The 18,930-nt window shown below is 36.9% G+C and overlaps 1 protein-coding gene across 1 annotated transcript in view; it reads left to right on the top strand.

Moving 5' to 3' along the window:
• Positions 1 to 18,328, top strand: part of NFXL1 (nuclear transcription factor, X-box binding like 1) — a 47,258-nt gene extending 28,930 nt beyond the window's left edge. The window contains exons 18-22 of the mRNA XM_076336203.1: positions 302 to 371; positions 7,835 to 7,939; positions 9,154 to 9,237; positions 12,633 to 12,686; positions 17,808 to 18,328. Of these exons, the coding sequence (XP_076192318.1) occupies positions 302 to 371; positions 7,835 to 7,939; positions 9,154 to 9,237; positions 12,633 to 12,686; positions 17,808 to 17,981 (487 nt within the window). The 3' untranslated portion in view covers positions 17,982 to 18,328. The remainder of the gene's footprint in view (positions 1 to 301; positions 372 to 7,834; positions 7,940 to 9,153; positions 9,238 to 12,632; positions 12,687 to 17,807) is intronic.
• The last annotated feature ends 602 nt before the right edge of the window (positions 18,329 to 18,930 follow it).

The following is an 18,930-nucleotide window of genomic DNA, read 5'->3' as shown; positions in this document are numbered from 1 at the left end:
AGGCTTTACTAAATATAAGATGGGACTTGTGGATTTAAGCATTATCCTCTGTATTGCTCTGAAAACATTCATCCCATGCGTGTATGTTCTTCTTTGTGCATTTTCTTTAAAGTACCTCAAATCCTCTAACTTTATGTGGTTTTGTCTGTAAAATAGTGTAGTTTATATTAGTCCCACAGGATGTGGACAAATGAGCCCACTTTTCTTTACAGCGAGACATACTTAAAATATACCCCTAATTGTATTGATTTTCGTTGTTTTTAATTTGGAATTTATCAAAAATACATCTTTTCTTTTACAGAAAACTAACATGTGCTGATTTAAAAGAAAAGGAGCTTCTTATTTCCTGCAAAAATCAGTGTCCAAAAGAGGTAAGCCATATTAACAGAGAAATACTTGATTTGATGAATGTGTGGAATTTTGTGGATTTTACTTTTTTGTAAGGTTTTTGATGCAGTTTCATAGGCCAAGCAAACTAGAGAAGTTTAGTCTAAATGAATATGCTAAATGATAGATGAAAGGGTGGTTAGTGAACTGTACTCAGAGGACAATTGTTAATGTCTTGCTGTCAAATTGGAAGGTTATATTGAAGGATCAAAGATTTGTCTCCAAGGCGTTAATGGCTTGAATGTTAAAGCATGCAGATGAGGTTGAATGTGGAAGAGTATGTCCTCTAACGTGGTTAAAAACTGGTCTTGAATTTGTATCCCCAAAATAATGGGATGCTGTTTGATTAGGAAAAATACTGAGAATTGTGCTTGCAATTGTTCTCGTCTAAGTGCAGGTCTAGTAATCACTGTCTGTGCAACAATTCTGGGGAGGGAGGGAAAGGATTTTATACTTGACAAGTGAGATGAGTTGTTAATGCATTAGTGAAATATATGTTAAGTAGTGTGAAGTAGAAGACAAGCCAGTTAATCTTTCTACTGGATCCGGGTACAGCTAAAGGGTTGCTGTAAAGAAGAGAAGAATAATGTCCTTATTGCATGATGCTTAGACTATGAACCAGTGTATATAGGCATCAGTAAGGAAGATTCATGTTAAATACTACTTCTGAGTAGTAAAGCCTGTGGAGCAGGGGAAGAACTGGTTGGAGAAGCTACCAAATTTTCATCAGCAACAGCTTAGATGTGTCAGGATTTGTCCAGTTGTGAATAGTACTGCTGTAAGATATGAGGGACGGGCCAAATGACTTTTTCCTTGTCCCTCCTAGTGCTGTTATTATGTGCTGCCTTGTGTGCTTTCAGAAATCCATGCATTACTTACTATTGTATCTTTGTTCTTTAGTTGTCATTAGTTGTGAGAGTGACAGCCCTTTCTTTGTTACCCACTGCAGGGTTATAATATTTATTAAGTGGAAAAACAGGAATAGTCAGGAATATTTTGGAAAGTGTTTCCACTGCTAAACTCTCCAGAATTTCTGAGAAATTCTCCTTCCCTGCAATAAAAATGCTTGTACTAAAGAAAATATTTTATCCCATAATCACTTATTATTTTGTTGTTCTGGTTTGGCCTTTTACTGTGTAGCTGAGTCTTTGTCTCATGCAGTATTTAGCTGGCACTCATAAATAATTTGATTTAACCCATTCTCCTTCCCTGATTCCACTCAGTTCCCTTATGCTGGTTTACCTATGATGTCCTCTAGTCTAAGATTTCTGTCGTCTTACCTCATCTCTTGTAGTTCTGAATTCTGCCTCAACCTAATAAATGTAGGTTCAAAACTTTTCTTCTGTTTCATTATTTTCCAGAGTCAGAAGCATCAAATTTGAATCCTTGCCTTTATTTGAAAACTTTTTTTGGTTTTGAGTAAATGCAAAAATTCACAGCATTCCAGTCTCTGTTCTTCTGTTTTTCAGACAAGATTGTGTTAACCCCAACAGGAAGGCTGTGCTGTGTGCCTACTTGTATCTTCCGCTTTTTGCCCTTGGAGATGCCTTTCTGATGTCTTTTTTTCTGTAAATAAATGTGCCTGTCACAATTTTCTCATCTGGATGTCTGAAAGCTCTCTTCCTGGTAGAGGAACACTTTTGGATATTATTTCATTGTCCATTTACCTCTTAATTTTGTCCTTTCATTTCCCTCTCTGTTACTTTGGTTTTATTTGCTCCAAGACTTCCTACTCTTTTATTTTCAAGAGTGCTTATAATCTCTTATCATGAACTATGTGTTCCTGTACTTCAGCTTCTCTTCAAAGATTCCCCCCCCACCCCCATATCTCATCTTTGACTTTGATTAATGTAACTGTTGTGATTTTTCTGGACATATTCCCAAGGCTCAGTCTGGGATTTAAAATCCACCTAGTAGTGGTCCTGAATTCTAGCTTGCAGTTCAGAATTGCCCTGTTCTACAGATTATGTCTTTTTTACTTAATTCAGTGGGATGTGAAAGAAAGCTTAGGACAACAGAGTCCACTTTGGTTTTATAAAGCTTTTATTTAAATCTAAAATGCTTATTCCTGTAGATGCCTTGAAAAATAAGGTTTATGCAGCTTCTGCTATCCAGAGAATCTTTTTAGTGTAACTGATGACGAAAAAATGCATGTGCTCTTCCCTTCCTGTGATTCTAGCTCTAGCTCTTACTGGCTTTCATGAAACATAAAACTACTAGTACAGTCCTGCTTCAGGTAGTTCATATCTTTGTCTTACAGTTCATCCTACTTTCCTCGGACCCTATTTTGGTAACATCATATGTACTGTATGGTTTTTTACCATTTTTTTTGGTCTAAAAAAATTGTTCCTGTTTCTCTGAATATTGAACAGTGCTAGGGATATTTTGTCTGCTTTATAAGTATACAATATTTGTCTGCAACTTTGGGAAAATTAGCTAGCTGTATCATAATACAAATTGTACTGATAGTTCTCTTTTAAAGGAATCATTGATAAACACAATTTGAAGGAGCAGCCTTAACATACATCACCCTGCCACTACCACCACCGCCACCCCTCCCCAGCAAATATAGATCAAGCCCATTAAGATGACCTCATGACAAGAACTTAAAAACAACTTGGCCAAAAGATAAGATGGATAAGACTACCAAATTTAGAACATTTAAAGTTTACAAATCAAGTACGTCTGCTCAAAACTAAATTTGAAATGTTTTGTGTGTAGTCCTGACAGCCTCAAGTAAATTTCAAATTAGTGTTTTATAAGAATTTTCTTACTCGGTCAGAAGCTGACCTTGGGACATTAGCAGAGCTCTGTGAAGTTGCTGTTTGATAAAAATCAGTGTGCACTGTAACTCCGCCAAGCTTAGCATAGTGCAACTTAGTAAAATACTGTATTCTATTGAACCTGAAGCCTTAGTTTTGAGATGTTTTTCTTTTTGGTTAGTGGAAATTGTGGTAGACACTACCATGTTTGACTTACAGGTAGCACGGTAGCGCGGTACATTTGGGGATTATAAAAATCAATTATATTGTCTGGTGCCTTGAAAAAACGCAACAGGAACTTGAAAGTCTTCAAAGGCTTCATGCTTTTGTTTTGGCAATGGCAGTATAAAACTATAAAAATAACTTCTAGTATTATACAGTACAGCTCACGTTTCCTTTCTGCTTTAGGGAGAAGCAAAGTCTTTGATATTGCCACAGCTGTTAGATGAGAAGCTTTAATTAAAAAGTTCTTTCTCTTATTTGGTAGCAATAACAAAATATCCTGTTGAAGGAAATGTAACTTTTTTTAAACCAGGGGTGATTAAATTCTTATGATCATGTTTGCAGATGTTTTGGGACAATTCTTACATAGAAGTTTTAACAGTCTATCAGTTTTCATTGTTTACATATTCATATCAGTATTTGTGGATCTGTGTTTAACACTTTATTCTGTGTAATTAATATTTTTTGACAAAATAACTGTACTTTGTACTTTGACTGTGCACTCTGCTACTGTCTTGATGTGAAATATGGGACCCCATTGTGATAAATTTATTTTAAGATGATAGTGCAGTAGAGACGATGTCATAAATTTTAAGAGTATGCATATCTTTTTTTTTTTTTTTAAATAAAGGAAATAAATTTTAGTTCCAGAATACTTAATTAATTTCTGTAAACACACCTTGAAAATGTACGTGGGTTGCAAAAATTTAATTTTAAAAGGCAAATGCACAGCTTTGGTCTATAATGAGAAGATTCTCTTCAACGTCTGGCTTAAGTAGTGGAGGTTTTCGTAAGATGTCTGGAAGCAGAGCCACCCTTTAAACTGAAGAGTCTGCCCCTTTGTTTGGAAGTGATAAGTTTATCTTTTGTATTTAGCTTTTAGGATTGCTGCTCAAAAGTTCTGTTTTCCTTATTAACAGTTTTTCTGTATTACCAGGTGTGTATTAACAGGTTGTGTTTATTACCTTCTGGTGGAGATCAGTTAAGCCTCCATGAATGTTGATGGGTTTTATCATCATCAGACATAATGTTGAGATTTAAATGCATTGCCTACAGGGAAAATACTTGTAAGATTTTTGTTTTGTTTTCAAAGCTGTGGATTAAATCCCTTTCTTTTAAAAGCCTCGCCATGTCAAACATAAAGCCTCTTCATTTTGGCCTTTAGTTCACGAGCTATTGACAAGAGATCTTGTATGGTGAAAAAGATCTGAAGAGGCACACACTTTCTATTTTAGTGCCAAGTAGCTCAGCATGGACACTTAAAAACAAGCAAAAAAAAGTCCTTTCCCACTACATTATTTATCCAGCAGAAGCAGTGGTGGGATTGCTTTAGTCTTCTGAGATCATGGAGAAATGTTGTTTTGCCACTCATTTCACTACTACTCTTGGTTTTGGGGTTTTTTTTTTATGTTGGTTTTGCATTGGAGGGAGTAAAAGGAAAGTTACACTGCCAGCTTTATTCTTGTACTGCATCCTGGTGGATGTGAACTGTGTAGCTCTATGCAGAGAACCAAATGTGTAAATTTGGGTTTCAGTATTAGATTATACATATTTCTGTGCTATGCAAATTTTGCTCTAGTGGTTTGTAAGAATTTTATTGCAGTACCACCTGGAGGTTGAGGTAAGGGCTACTGTCTTGAATTTGCAGCTCTGACATGTCACTTATAAGACTGTTTGTTTGGGCTTTGACACTATTAATGCAAATGTACCTAATTAGTATGAAAGACTAAGCTGGAAGTAATAGTTCTAGCCATGGATTGTTCTGGCCAGCATGGGATGACTTGCAGGTCAGACTAGATCGTGTTATTGTGTATGATGCTCTTGGGTAGGGAGCCAGGAGAAGGGCCCTCTTACTGCGCAGAGGTCATGCAGTAGCAAATTGGTTTTGCAAAGATTGTGGTCCCCAGTGAGTAGACTCAGCTGTTAGACCCTGTGGCCCCAGCTGGTAGTCTGACCTCAGTAGTGTACAAGGCTTAAAGACAAGTTTCTCCCCTCATTTTTTCAAAATGAGGCAAAATGCAAGATAGATTTGCTGATGATCAGTTATGCCTGAACAAACCTAAATTCCTTCTTTGATAGGATGACCAATTTATAATTTTTCCCCTCCAGATAAAGCAAATAGATTAGATCTGCTACATAAGGCTTCAGCAGAGCAATTGAGTCGATGCCACTTAGTGAATAGCTAGTTCAGATACAGAAGAGGGTTAATACAAGGATGAAGGTAGGCTAAAGGAAACGACTGCTTGTATTTTATTATTTAACCCCCCCCCCTCCAAAAAAAAACCCAAAATAACAACAACAAAACTAAATGAAAAGTTGGAGCAAGAGATGTTAACAATAAGAAAATTTTCCCAAGGACTGGACTGATGCTTGACCTTGCATTGTTTTCAGTAACGACCTTGGCACCAAAAAACATTGGAATTTTCTGATGGAAACTTGTGGAGTGTTGTCAGTACATGACAATTCAGGAAATGCATCTGCAGAACATGTGTATTTGGGGCATGTTATTAGATACAGAAAGAACAGTAAGACCATGCATGTCAAGGATAATAATAAGCGCCCAGGAAACAGCAGAAATTCTTACTGTCACAGCATGATTAGCTGGAGAGAAATGCAAATGAGAGCTGAAGATGTATTGGGGAAGATATTCTATTAAGAATAAGGTGCAATTAAGGCATTGTACAAAGTCCTTCCTGCTGAGATGTCATTTGGAATATTACATGCAGTTCTGGCTACTGTATTCAAGAAACACTGATTTAAGCTGGTTGAAATTCAATGAAGGGAATACTATGGGAATAAAGAGCCTTTTATGAAAGGACAGTAGAGAAATATCTCAATATGAGGATAAGAACTAAGGGGTTTAGACTGGCTAGAATAAATGTAGGAAATTCAAAAAAAGCTTTTGCATCTTGTAGTGAGCTCCTGGAACAGCCTCCTTAGCGAAACAGTAGAAAGAGGGCAGAATGGGGGACTGTTTTCATGGTAAGGCTTCATCCAGTCCTAGAGGGATTGTAGGAGCTGCCTGCCTTTAGGAGGACTGGACTTTAGGACTGAACATGACGACTTAGAGGTTCCTTCTAGTCCTGTGTGGAATGTGCTGAAACAGTGACTAAAAAAACCGAGCCTAAACCACAAAGTATCTATCAGTGTAATAATAGTTTGTGACTGGCGTGGACATGAAAGTATGTATGTCTGTTCCATAATTTTTATTTGGAAAATTTTGCATTCTGTTAAGGTATGTGTTTCATGACACTAGCTCAGAGGTTGAGCCAGTTCCAATGGACTTCTCAGAATCCACATTTACTAATCAAGAAGTGTATACAGCTGGGTTTTATAATTATCTTATGTAGTATTCTCATTCTTGTGGGTGAAGTGATGTATCATGTATACATTTTCATTTTTTAATAAATGTGGAAAAAATTTATCTTAAAGTTGTATGTCTTACAGCAGTTTCCAAGTTGTGTTAATCCCTTGACAGTGAAGAGGTGTTCTTTAATAAAGAACACTATCCAATGCCATTTTAAATGGTTTGGGGATTTAAAGCTACCTCTATAAATAAATCAACTGGATATCTTATGTGAGATTCCACCTTCAGTTATTAACAGTACTGGGTTATGTAATTGAAAATGAAAAATCATTATTGTGAAGATTTCTTATGGGTACGTGTATGAGCAAGGTATATTTTCAGTCAAGTTCTTAACAGAAAGTGAAAAAAATTGTTTGCTTTCTTGTCATTTTTATCTAATATAATGCTGGGAGCGCTGCTACATTCCTAACAGCATATTTAAATTAGTATCTCAGTTCTTAACATGGTAAGTGAATGATAGTATTTTCATTATAAATGTTAAAAATTGCACTGGCAGTAAAAAACATCTCTATTTCACAGATGTCAGAAATGGGTTAATCTGCCAAATGCCCAAATTTAGGATTTTGTGAAATTATTTTGTACATGATAAGAATATCGGTGACCTGTATTTGATTTTTGCATAGTTCAGAAGATTCTTGCATGCAAAATTTTCTTTTGTGGTATTTTTGCTTCTGATTCTCCCCTCTTTCTTTTGTTGACTCTGATCTACAAGTTGCTACAGTACACTTAATTTCAGTTTTCAGTTTCTTTTTACCTTATCTATTCACATTCCCCGAAAATACAGATAGCTAGGGTAGTCGTTGTATAAATTACTGTGGAGATGACTATTCTTGAAACATTTGAAAGGAGAAATTTGTTTTTAATCAAGCTGTGCCAGTAAAAAATAAATCGTTCTACAGGAACTGAAATACGGTAAATAACAAGCAAACGTTTGCAAAAAAAAAAATTAACTATTTCACAAGTGGAAAAACTGATAAGCTGAATAAGTTTTCTGTTAAGCTGCTACGTCTGAAATAAAACCAGTTCATAGATTCTTTGTAATTTTACAATTGTTTATTGGTGTGGGTGTTTTGTTTGTGTTTTTTGTTCTTTATAGTTGCCCTGTGGTCACCGGTGTAAAGAGATTTGCCATTCAAGTAGCTGTCCTCTGAACTGCAGCCAGAAGGTTAAACTCCGATGTCTCTGTAAGAGACTGAAAAAGGTAAATTTCTAAGTTACAATTTTGAGAACTATGTATTTTCTTTGTATGTTCCTAGGCTTGTATGGATGGATTGTTTCTGGTGCAGATTAGAATAGGTCCAGTTACTCTAGTAGAGCTGTAACAATTCACGTCAGCTGAAGATCTGGGCTGCAATATCAAAAGATTCACTGGAGAATATAAAATCCTGTTAGTTCTAAAATATGTTAGCTGCCTGACTTACAATAGCTTTATCTTCAAGCACACTTGAATTTTTGTAGCTCCACTGGAGAATAGTCAGATGATCTAGCGTGATTTGGCAAGAAAAAAAAAAAACAACTTTTCTGACGATATTGGGAAAGTTTATAATTACATAAGTTGGAACAAGCACAGATGTTGTGAATCCCTAACTAATGTAATTGGTTACGGTTCTCTGCAAACCTAAAAGCAAGTACAGACATCAGCATCCTTAGCTTCTAACAAAGATAAGGGACAAAGTAATGTAACAAGTTTAGTATAGCTATATAGTTTATGAGGGGGAGAACAGAAATTGATGTGAAGTCTTGGCAAATAATAATGACTTAATGAAAAAAAATCATTATCTGGCTTAATTAGAAGATGCTTAAATTATTTTCCTGGACCCAGTTAGTTTCTGAGGCTTCCCAACAGGCTGCAGTTCCCCAGAGCTCTCAGCTTCTCCAAGAAATGTCTTGTGCAACCAAAGTCTTGCAGGTAGGGTGTTCAGCAGGAGAAAGGATGACACGTACAGAACAAGTGCTTCACATTTTTCCTTCAATATTAGGGGGAGAGGAGGAAGCGTGAGTGAGAATTCCCCCCCCCCCCCCCCCCATGACCAGACCTTGCCCTGTAATCTCAGCCAGTTAAGAGAATGTATATGAAATTACTGAGACTCTGAATGCTAGCTCTTTCTGCCAGACTTCAGAAGGTTATCTTACTTTGTCTTAGGCAAACAAGTGAGAAGAGAGGAGAAATTCAACTGGACTATTTGATTTGTTCTTGCTTTCAGCTTAGCTTATCAGAAAGAAGGAAGAGAGAAAAGGACAATTTAATACAGAATTACAGGTCCAAATAATGTTTAATCATTAGCTTTATTTTCTGTGTAACCAATGTTTTACTAAATAAGAATGTTTTATAATTATTTTCATCAAGAAATGGACATTATAACTAAAATTTTATATAGGGAAATGATTATAAAAGACTCAAATTATACTTAACAGGAAATACAGTGCAGCAAGATACAAGGTCAAGTTTCACTGGAATGTGATGCATTATGCAAGGAAATGAAACGGAAAGCATCTGAGGTAATGTATCCGTTGTAGCTATAATTTCTTCCCAGTGCTTCAAGAAAAGTAGGAAAAAATGAACACAGAATTATTTTTCAAGGCAATACCAGCAAAAAATACAACATAAATAAATACAACATAAATAGATGTACTGTTTAATAGCAGCTACTTTTTCAGACTTGCATTTGGCTTAGTGGGGAGAACTGAAGTGTTTGAAGACAGTGTTAATTAACTCAGTGAAATACTATGTTAACATTCTGTTGTTTTCCTTTTTTTAAATTTGTTAGAACTGGTTCTTTCCTCTTCCGCTGAGAACAAGTGATGATCAGTGGTGATAAAATTGTCATTGCTGATGATTAGTGCTGTAGGATTAGGGCCAGGCTACTTCACAGGGCATTGTTAGACCTGCTCTTTCTGGTGAAAGTTTTGCAGCCGTTGAATGCTCAACTTGTCCAACATGAAGAGTGTAATCCTGTCACCCTGTACCAGAAGAATGGAGAGTTTTCAGCAATTGCAGTATACTTTTTAGCCTTCTGTAAATGTGACTTCTCCCTAGTTCCGCTGTTTTACGAAGTAAAGAAATTGCGGCATGCTGTCACCCAGAGAGGCAGAATATCAACCTTGCTCTTATAAGCCTTTTATAAAAACATAAACAAAAAGAATTGGTGCATAACTTGCTTGGTTTTTATCAGGTAAGTGTTAGATGTAATAAATGTACAACCCAAAGACTCAGTGGGTAAAGCTGACTTTTGTCAGCTTCTGCTCAGACTTTCAGGATTGATTGGCAAGTTCTAACAAGTACCACACAGACCAAATCCTGCAAGTTTGCAAGCAGGTCAAATGCTAAGACTCTTGGGATTTTCTAAAGGCATATCCCAACCATAACAAACAGTTCCAGTAAGGGTGTGAAGAGAAGTTCATAGGACATGGAGTGCACTAAAGCAAGGTGAATTCATAAGAGACTGCATGAGCTTGGACACAGCAGCATGTCTCAGTGTGGTGCAGTGCAGTGTCGGCTGCTGTGTTACTTCAGCAGATACTAGTTCCTATTTCTCACCCCTGACACTGTAAGCCACAGGGAGGAATCATCTAAGGCAATGAGCAAATGACTACGAGTTTCTACTATAAGCAATGCCAGAGGCAGACTGTGTGGCATAACCTAGCTACGTGTACCTTCCTCACAGAAGAACATGGATTTATTTGTTTTGGGTTTTTTAATATGAAGTTATAAAGGTCTATTTAAATTCTTACTAGGCACCTTTTTGTAGCCTGTGTTGACTTGTAAATGACATACTAGAATCATCTCCTATTATATACACTGACAAAAGTAGTTTATTATGTCAATGACTGTTCATTGTGTCAAGACTGGGAAAAGTCTTTTAAAAACTGCAGACATGTACAAAGATAATTTAGTTTGCACAGTTGCAAAACAACCATCAATTTCCAAAAACAGTGTGTTAACTCTTAATAAAACTCTTCATATATAGCAGCTAGGGAGTATGCACTTCTGAGGAATTGAATGTGTCTTTTACTGTACATTTTATTAAAGAAATAGTTCTAAAATGTTTTTCCATACTGTGATTATAACGGTTAAGCTTCCCTCTACCTACATCTATTATACCTATGTATCTTATACAAATATGACCACACCAGTGTAAAAAGAAGCTCTTCTGTTGCTTTTTTCCCCACGTTTGTGGGTCACTTTTTCTTTTGGAGCTGAAGTTCTGCCATTAGATGGCAGTGAAATACCAGGAGGCTAGTTGTGCAGTTTTTTTCACACCAGACTATGATTTCAGATGTGCGTGGCTGAAAAGGTCTTTCATACACTTTTCTAAAGGGAGTCTCTGCCATTGTGTCTAGATTAATGAAATTCTCAATAATGCTTTTATTTGATGCACGGTTTAGCAATTTAAAAAATTGTCTGAAGACCTGCAAATAGGACTGTTCTATTGACCCTGTCCTCAGTGCACACTGAGCTACATGGGCCGGTATGCTTTCTCCTCAGTCGTGAAGAGCTCTTGAATTGCAAATTGTTTGCAACAAATTCCACTTGCGCAAGTCATATTTAGTAAATTATTGTCACTGTTAGTATGCAAATCATCCAGTTATTAGGATCAAGACTGTTTTTCATTTCAAGTTATTAATCAGATTTTTATATCTAACTTTTCTAAAGGTAGTGATTCAGTGGCCGCAATGCTAAAGGTCCAAGAAATGTATACAAGAAGGCAGACACATACACTTCTCCAGGGTACTCTTCCTCTTACTACTATTACTGTAGTGATCTCTGGCTATGGGGACTTTTAGAGATCGAGCTGGTGTCTTTCTGTTTAATGGTCTTTGCTGGATTTATCTCCTGTTAGCATGCCTAACTGTTTTTCAGTCGACATAAACTTTTGGCATCTATAAACATCCTGTAGCACTGAATTTCTAGATTTAGCCAAATACTACATGGGAGTAGAATGCTTCCCTCTGTTACGAACCAGCCTCATGGTAATTTCATTTTATGCCTTTGCTTTTGTATTATGAAAAATATTCAGCATCTTCACACTCTTCAGGATTTTGTGCCCTGTTAGTCACATGATGAATCCTAGTTATGCATCTCTTTAGATGGAAGCCACTCCATCCTGTTGTCTTTTGTATATGTTCAGGCTTTACGTTCTTTTGTTATTGCAGGACCAAAACTGAATGCAGGAGCTAAGATTCAAGTGCATCATGTGTTTACATATTGATGTTTCTTCTGTACCATTCTTAATAATTTCTAGGATTTAATTTGCTTTCTTGAACATTACAAAACACTTCTATAAAATTATCAGTTGTAACTCCCATGACTTCTTTCCATATGACTTTCTGATGGTGGAGCATTTTTAATTACATTTGGTTTGCATTACACCAAGAGCTTTAAAGCAGTTTGGTTATGCATTATCCAATATATGTCGTATTTGGTACAAATACAGAGGTTTCCTTTTGCTCTAATAGTCAGGGAATAGTTAAAGTACTTGGAATGAAGTATATGTGTGTCAATTATATAGGAATTATCTGTATGTGTAAAGTGTACTCAATTGAGGATAAAGTTGCTGAAAACTTAGAATAACTGTCTTCAGGGATTTTCCTGGTTGTTAGTGAACAAACTATTCTTTTAGGTTTTATGTTTGTTGGTTGAGCTTGTCAAGTTGAAGTCAGACATTCAATTTATTACCTTGTAGCATCCATTATATGTTCTATGTTTTCCAAATGTGAGATGGTGCAGCTTTTTCCAAGAATATTTTGTAATCTGAGTAAGTTAAGAGCTCACTTCATGAAGGTTTTGCTCACTTTTGCTGAGAACCATTTTATAGGAGCAACTATGACTCTATAAGAAAATGGGTTTAGCTGCTGTTTACAATAGTTGCTTATCACTTTGTATGTCTGGACAGATAAAAGAGGCAGAAGCCAAAGCTGCTATTGAAGAAGAGAAACGAAGACAACAGGTATCAACCTTTCTCCCCCCCCCCCCCCCCCCCTTCCTCCCCCACCTTGTTCTTGTTAGTAAATAATTTAATTTACATGCAACTAAAGATGTATAGTTTGTAATGTGATATGCACGGTCATTCCTGTCAGCTGTTACCTTACTCTAAGATGTGTGCTGTGAATGATTTACAATGGTTAAGAGCCCACATGTTTTCCCAAACAATTTTCATAATTTTATGCAAAATGATAACTAATCAGTTTAATCTTGCATTACTATAACTGTGTATAGTATAGTTTATTTTTAAAATACTAAGTACTCTTGATTCTAATCGAACATTTTATAATGCATAAACCCCACAGCATTGCTGAATAGCCTCCACAGAGATTTAAATACTGGGTGAAGCTTCTCTCCTCCCTCCCATCGTGAAAGAATGAGGAAGCCTAAATGAGTCTTTGTCGTTCAAGGTCTCTGAGGGGGGAAAAAATGTGTATTTACTATAATTGCTGTTGTTGGTGAGTGTATGGTGTCAGCATTGTAATCCAAGAAGCTTCTGTGCCAGCTGCCTGGAGTCACTAATACTAATCGTATTTCAGGCCATAACTGTAAGCTTGGTTGGTGGTGATGGCTAGGTCAGGTTTGTCATCTGGAGGCTACAGCCTTAATGCACTCCTTCCAACTAGTTCATGCATGTGTGCCTGTGCCTGAGCATTTGGCACCAAATCATATTCTAAGTCCAATGCGTGCTTTCTGACCCTCCTTTTACTCAGTTATCACAATGGTTATGTATTAGGTTTATACTTGTGTTTTCACCTGCACGTCACACTCCGTTTTTACCGCAGAGCACTGGCTCACTCCCTGCTTGAAAGGGGGCGCAGGAGGCTTACTCGCAGACCGATCCTCTTGTACCATTCTCCCGATCTCATTAGGATAGACAGTTTCTCTGTGGGTCACCAGTTCTGTTATGCATACTTTGATTAATTGCCTAGAGACTTTATTAAAGCGTTATATCTACCAACCAATGCTCTAGCAAGGCCTGCTTTTGTTTTTCAAAGGGGAGTGTGTCTACTCATTGTGCAGGAAAAGCATGCAGTTATGTACCTGTTGTCCAGGGGACCAGGCACTGTTTTGTGATCATCTTGTAATGTTTATTGTTACATTCATGCCTCAGTGGTCTACAATATTGATCACATATTCCCTCATACAATTCATAGACAGTTCATCTAATTCTTTTTGTTCTCTAAATTGACCTTGGAAATGTTAGTTCTGGGACACAGGTCAGGAAGCGTAGCTTGCATACAGATGTCTGAAACATTTTGTTAGGCAGAGGTGATCTATAACTGATGGTTCTGCAAGCTGAGTACTGAAGTGTACTAATGGACATTTACACATGTAAAGAACATGTTTACCATTCTAGAGCTAGAAATTCAAAGTTGCTGCTGTTTGTATTGTACCGATTGTTTTTTTCATGCATTCCAGATGGCATCCCAGTTACTAATGATTTCTGCCTCAAAATCACTTAACTTACAGTCCCTCTAGTAAAGTCTCAGTGATGAGGCTCCTCTGAAACTGTAGCAGATTCACTCCACCAGCATAGTGTGCAACATTATTTTTGTCTTGATTCTTCAGCAATGATTGTTTCTCTCTGCAGTCACACCACCGTTGCTTTCTACTTGTACATTCGCTGAAGTCTCACAGTTACAGTCCAGCAGTACCCTTGTATGCAGAAGCAGTTGCATATATTGCACGTGTTTTGTGATGGATGCAGCTTCAGGGATAGAAGACTTCACCTACACATAATCAAGCCCATTAAAAGGTTAATTAAGAGTGGCCAGTTATAGAGCACAATAGCAAACAGTAGGATGACAGTAAAAAAATGGGACAAATAAAAGAGAAAAATAGGACAACAGTAACTAATAAGTACGCTCTAGAATTGCATACAAGTACTAACCTCAGCTACTGCAGCCTTTTGTCTAAAATTGATTCCCTTCCAATTTGATCTCATAATCTGCCATCTGGCAATGCAAACTGGAGGACATCGCTATCATAGGATGTTGGGTCACATTAAGAGTATATATTTATTGAGTATACTCCCTTCTGACAAAAGTTTGCACCTTGCACCACCTTCTTGATCTCATTACCACACTTTTATATAGACAGTTCATCTGTTACTCACAGCTTCTTGAGACCTGTTTTGATTAATACTTCATTAAATCCTTTATATACAAACTAGTTAGTGCTCTGGTAAGTCTGCACATTTATATTTTGGTATTTGCTATATTTGGTAGCAGCTTCTGCTAATATCATTTACAGATGGAATCACTTGTTTCTTAGTGGAAGGGAGATCGCTTGGTTAGGCTTCTTGTCATGGCCCTAGCAGCTGAACTTTCCCTCTGCTTCTAATTCGGAGGCACTGTGTGAGGCCAGGGTTTTCACAATTGCTAGAGGTGGAAAAAAGATCAGTGCTTTGATTATTTAACAGTTCAGACCAAGCGCTCTCTCTGTCCCACTCTAGCGTAAAAGATTTGGTTAAATTTTCAAGCTAACTGGTAATAGTCAAGACTTTCAATACTGAAAGTCGAGGTCTCAAACCTGAATTCTAATTTAATGAGTTCTATGGAAGATTTTGTTTCCTTTTTTTTTTTAGAAAGAAAAATGTTTTAACAGCTCCTTAGAAATTGCAGAAGTCAAACACCGCAATCCCATGTCTGTCTGTCCGTCATCTCCCCCCCCCCCCCCCGCCCCTAAAATACAAGACCTGCAACTTCAGGATATGTGCTTTTTGTATGTATAGTCACTGTTGTTTGCTTTCATTTTGCTACAATTTCCCATAGGGCTGCTACTCCTTCCAGTGCAGGAAGAATATAGAGAACAACACATGAAGGAGCAAAATCCAGTACCTGAGCAACGCTAAACTAGACATTATCTGGCATCAAATTGTTTTGAGTCTACAGTTTAAATAAATGCAGTTCATTTTACTTTTAATATATCTGTACACAAAGAAGTTAGGTTCTTACTCTAAATAAAAAGCTTGAGCTTGTTTAGCTTGAAAGATTAAGGTAGTTTGAAGACTGGGCACAACCACTACTTTCTTGTTCAGAGATCATTGAGGTGACACTTTGGGAACAATGACAGTTCTATAAAATCCGTAGGTAGCTTTTCAAGGATAGAGATGGCTTCTTTCTCGTATTCTGTGCCCACGAACCTTTTTTCATTCTGTGTTTTGTTTTTTATGATGTATTTATTTTTAGCTGGGTTTTTGTAAAGATCACTAGGAAAGCAATTCAGTACCTGTTATATAATTGTTTGAGCCCTATATTTTGATTCAGATTACTGCAATTCATGAAGCACTGTGCTTTTAAAACTTACAGATCACAAGTATATAGAAGGCCCAAATTTTATTTAGTGTTTGTGTAAAATGAAATGCTGCCATATTATCTATAAAACCTTAAGAACTCTGCACTTGCCTCCAGATTTTGGATTTTGAAAAACTGTTTCATTAAAATAATTTGCTTTTCTAAAGGAGGATTAGCTAGTTGAAAGTAATCTTGTTTCAAATAGCAGGCTGTGGAACTTTGTCTGAACTTTTCTCCCATATCGTCAGAGAATTGCCAACAGTTTCTGCCTTTATTATGTACAAAGGAATAGACATCAAAATGGGTCCCTTTCTCCTGCTAACAGTGGTATCTGGCACAAGAAGGGAAGTAAGATCTGCTTTGTGAAACTCTGACAAATACTTGCTGTCAGTAGAGGAAGACCAGACATCAGGCAATCTTGAGTTCCAAAGGAAAATTATATTTACTGGACTACTTCTCTGCCCATTTCCCAAAACAGCCTTATTCTTGTTTCTTTAATGCACCTACCTTATTGTCTTAGTCCCTCTCTTCCTGTCAGCACTGCAGTAGTAGTCATGTAGATTTATTTCCTCTCATGCCCAGGCTTTGTCTCTGCTCACTGTCCACATTTCCTCTGCTTCAGCTCAATCTTGTGCCTTTTGCCCAGCCAGTCCCGGCTTGCTGCGCTCTGCTGCTCCCATCTCTCTTCTCTCTTTCAGTTCATCTAGTCTCTCTGCTCCCTAGCTCCTTGTCCCATGCTTTCTCTAGCAGCTGACAACTCTACCCAAAAATCAGATAATCGTCGAACCTTTTCTGGTTTTAGTCTGTCTTGACTCTCCTTTAGAGCATCTTTTCTGATTTTCCTAGCAATTAGATGGCTCCTCATTGGAGTCTCATCCCAGTCTTACACTCTTTGTGCCAGGCTGCCTAATTCCAGTTTTATTTCAGCTTTGTACCCTAAAATGAGTTTTGTCTGTATTCTCTTGATACCCTTTTAAAAGGATGTAGAGGGGGATGAGGAACAGGGATCAGAGGATCCTACTGTTAATTCTAGGCATCACCCTGAAACTGCTATTCTGGGTGGAAGCTTGGCATTCTTCTTTTTTTTTTTTTTCCAGTTGCTTTTGCTTCGTTTTTGGGCCTAAGGGCATGAGCTTTCTTTTGAAGGATGCTGTGCACCTACTAGAGTCATATATGAGTGACTAAGTGTTAAGTTGTAACAATTAACATGGAATCTTTTGGGGCATGTCTAAGATTATAGCTAATAATCTAAAATTTAGCTGAGCATGCAAAATATAAAGAATTGGGGGAAGATGAGAGACATTTATTTATATTTTTATTAATTTATTTTTAGCAGAGAGCGCATCCTTACTACGGGGGGGAGGTCTTTGAAGATTTCAGCCTATGCTCTTATATACGTTATTTTAATAGCTTAAATACTTATGAGTGCTTTTCTTTAATAGGAAAAATAATATATTTTTAACATATTTCATGGAAACAACAATCTCATTTTGGCGTAACATATTCAGCCTGAGTTAAAAATCTAATGTAAAACTTCAGTTGGTTGCATTTTTGGCGATGTTTTTTATAGGAAACTAAACAATGGTTTAATACTTGGAAGCTAAGTGCTTTGTAACCACGGGATATAGTGCTACCCTCTCATCTGTAAGAGATGTATAACTTCCATTGGCTGCCAGTTATTTTTATAAAACTGTTTTGGGGAATGTTATTTAAAATCTGCTCATTTCCTTTTTTTTTTTTTTTAATTCTGACGCAAATGTCAACTACTTCTGTTTTTCTTCATCTAGGCTGAACTGGAAGCTTTTGAAAACAGATTAAAAGGGCGAAGAAAGAATAAGAGAAGAAAGGATGAAGTAGAAGTTGAACAATCATCATGGCAAAAATACAAGAACCTCATTATGCTGCCAATGTTCGGAGTTGCCGTTGTGATGGTTGCGTGGCTCATGGTCTACAATGACTGAAACAACTCAATATTTAATATACTTTAGTCGGGCTTTAGGTAGCTATTATTCCTAGAATGTTAGTCTGTGTGTAACAGAACTTAATATGCATAGATTATGTATGTATACTGTTTGCCAAGAGAAGTGCAGAGGAGGGAAGAAATGTCACCTTTTGTGTTGTTACATTCACAGCACAAAACTGAATTCAGACACTGAAAGTAGTAGTAGATTTTAGTCTACACCGAAGTGCTGATGTAATTCATCTGACTGAGATCCGTTAACATCTCTTCTATTAACATATTGTGTTACTTTTCCTTGTCTCCATTTCATAATATTAAAAATAGCTTAGTATAAAATGCTTTATTGAATATTTGTTTCCTGTAAAATCAATTTAGTGGTTTATTGAAGATTAGTATTCTTTTGCTAGTCTTTATGTTGTATCACACAATAATTTCTGTGCTTCGTCTCAGTTTTAATTATAACAACTGATGGGGAACTTCAGATCACCTAAGCTTTGAATATTTTGGGGCCTCATGTCAGAACTTTGTTCAGAGAAGGGAAATGTGAACTTTCAAGTCAACTGTATCACAAACAATAAAATGGGCCCCCTTACAGACTGGGGGGTTTGTTTTTTGGTCGTTCGTGGCCCCCCCCGGCCTTGTTTCCTCAAAATCAAACCAACTGAAAATTCATTTAGTGGACAGATGCATATGCTGAACATGGATGTGAAGTAGTTTCAGGGTACAGGGATGTGTTCTCATCACTGCCCCCATCGCCAACAGCAGAAAAGCAATTTGAAATTGAACTTAGAGCATCACTTGACTATTTGTATAGATAAATGTCACATTTGAATATTTGCATAGTTGTGCAAAAACGTAATTGAATAGCATAACAATACAGTTATATGTCGTTCTGAAGCCATCTGGATGGTGCTTGCTAATCATGTATAAACTATCTAACTAATCTTTTA

Source organism: Aptenodytes patagonicus, chromosome 4 (genome assembly GCF_965638725.1).
Source record: "Aptenodytes patagonicus chromosome 4, bAptPat1.pri.cur, whole genome shotgun sequence".
NCBI classification, from domain to species: domain Eukaryota; kingdom Metazoa; phylum Chordata; class Aves; order Sphenisciformes; family Spheniscidae; genus Aptenodytes; species Aptenodytes patagonicus.
This window is presented reverse-complemented; position numbering and strand designations above follow the sequence as displayed.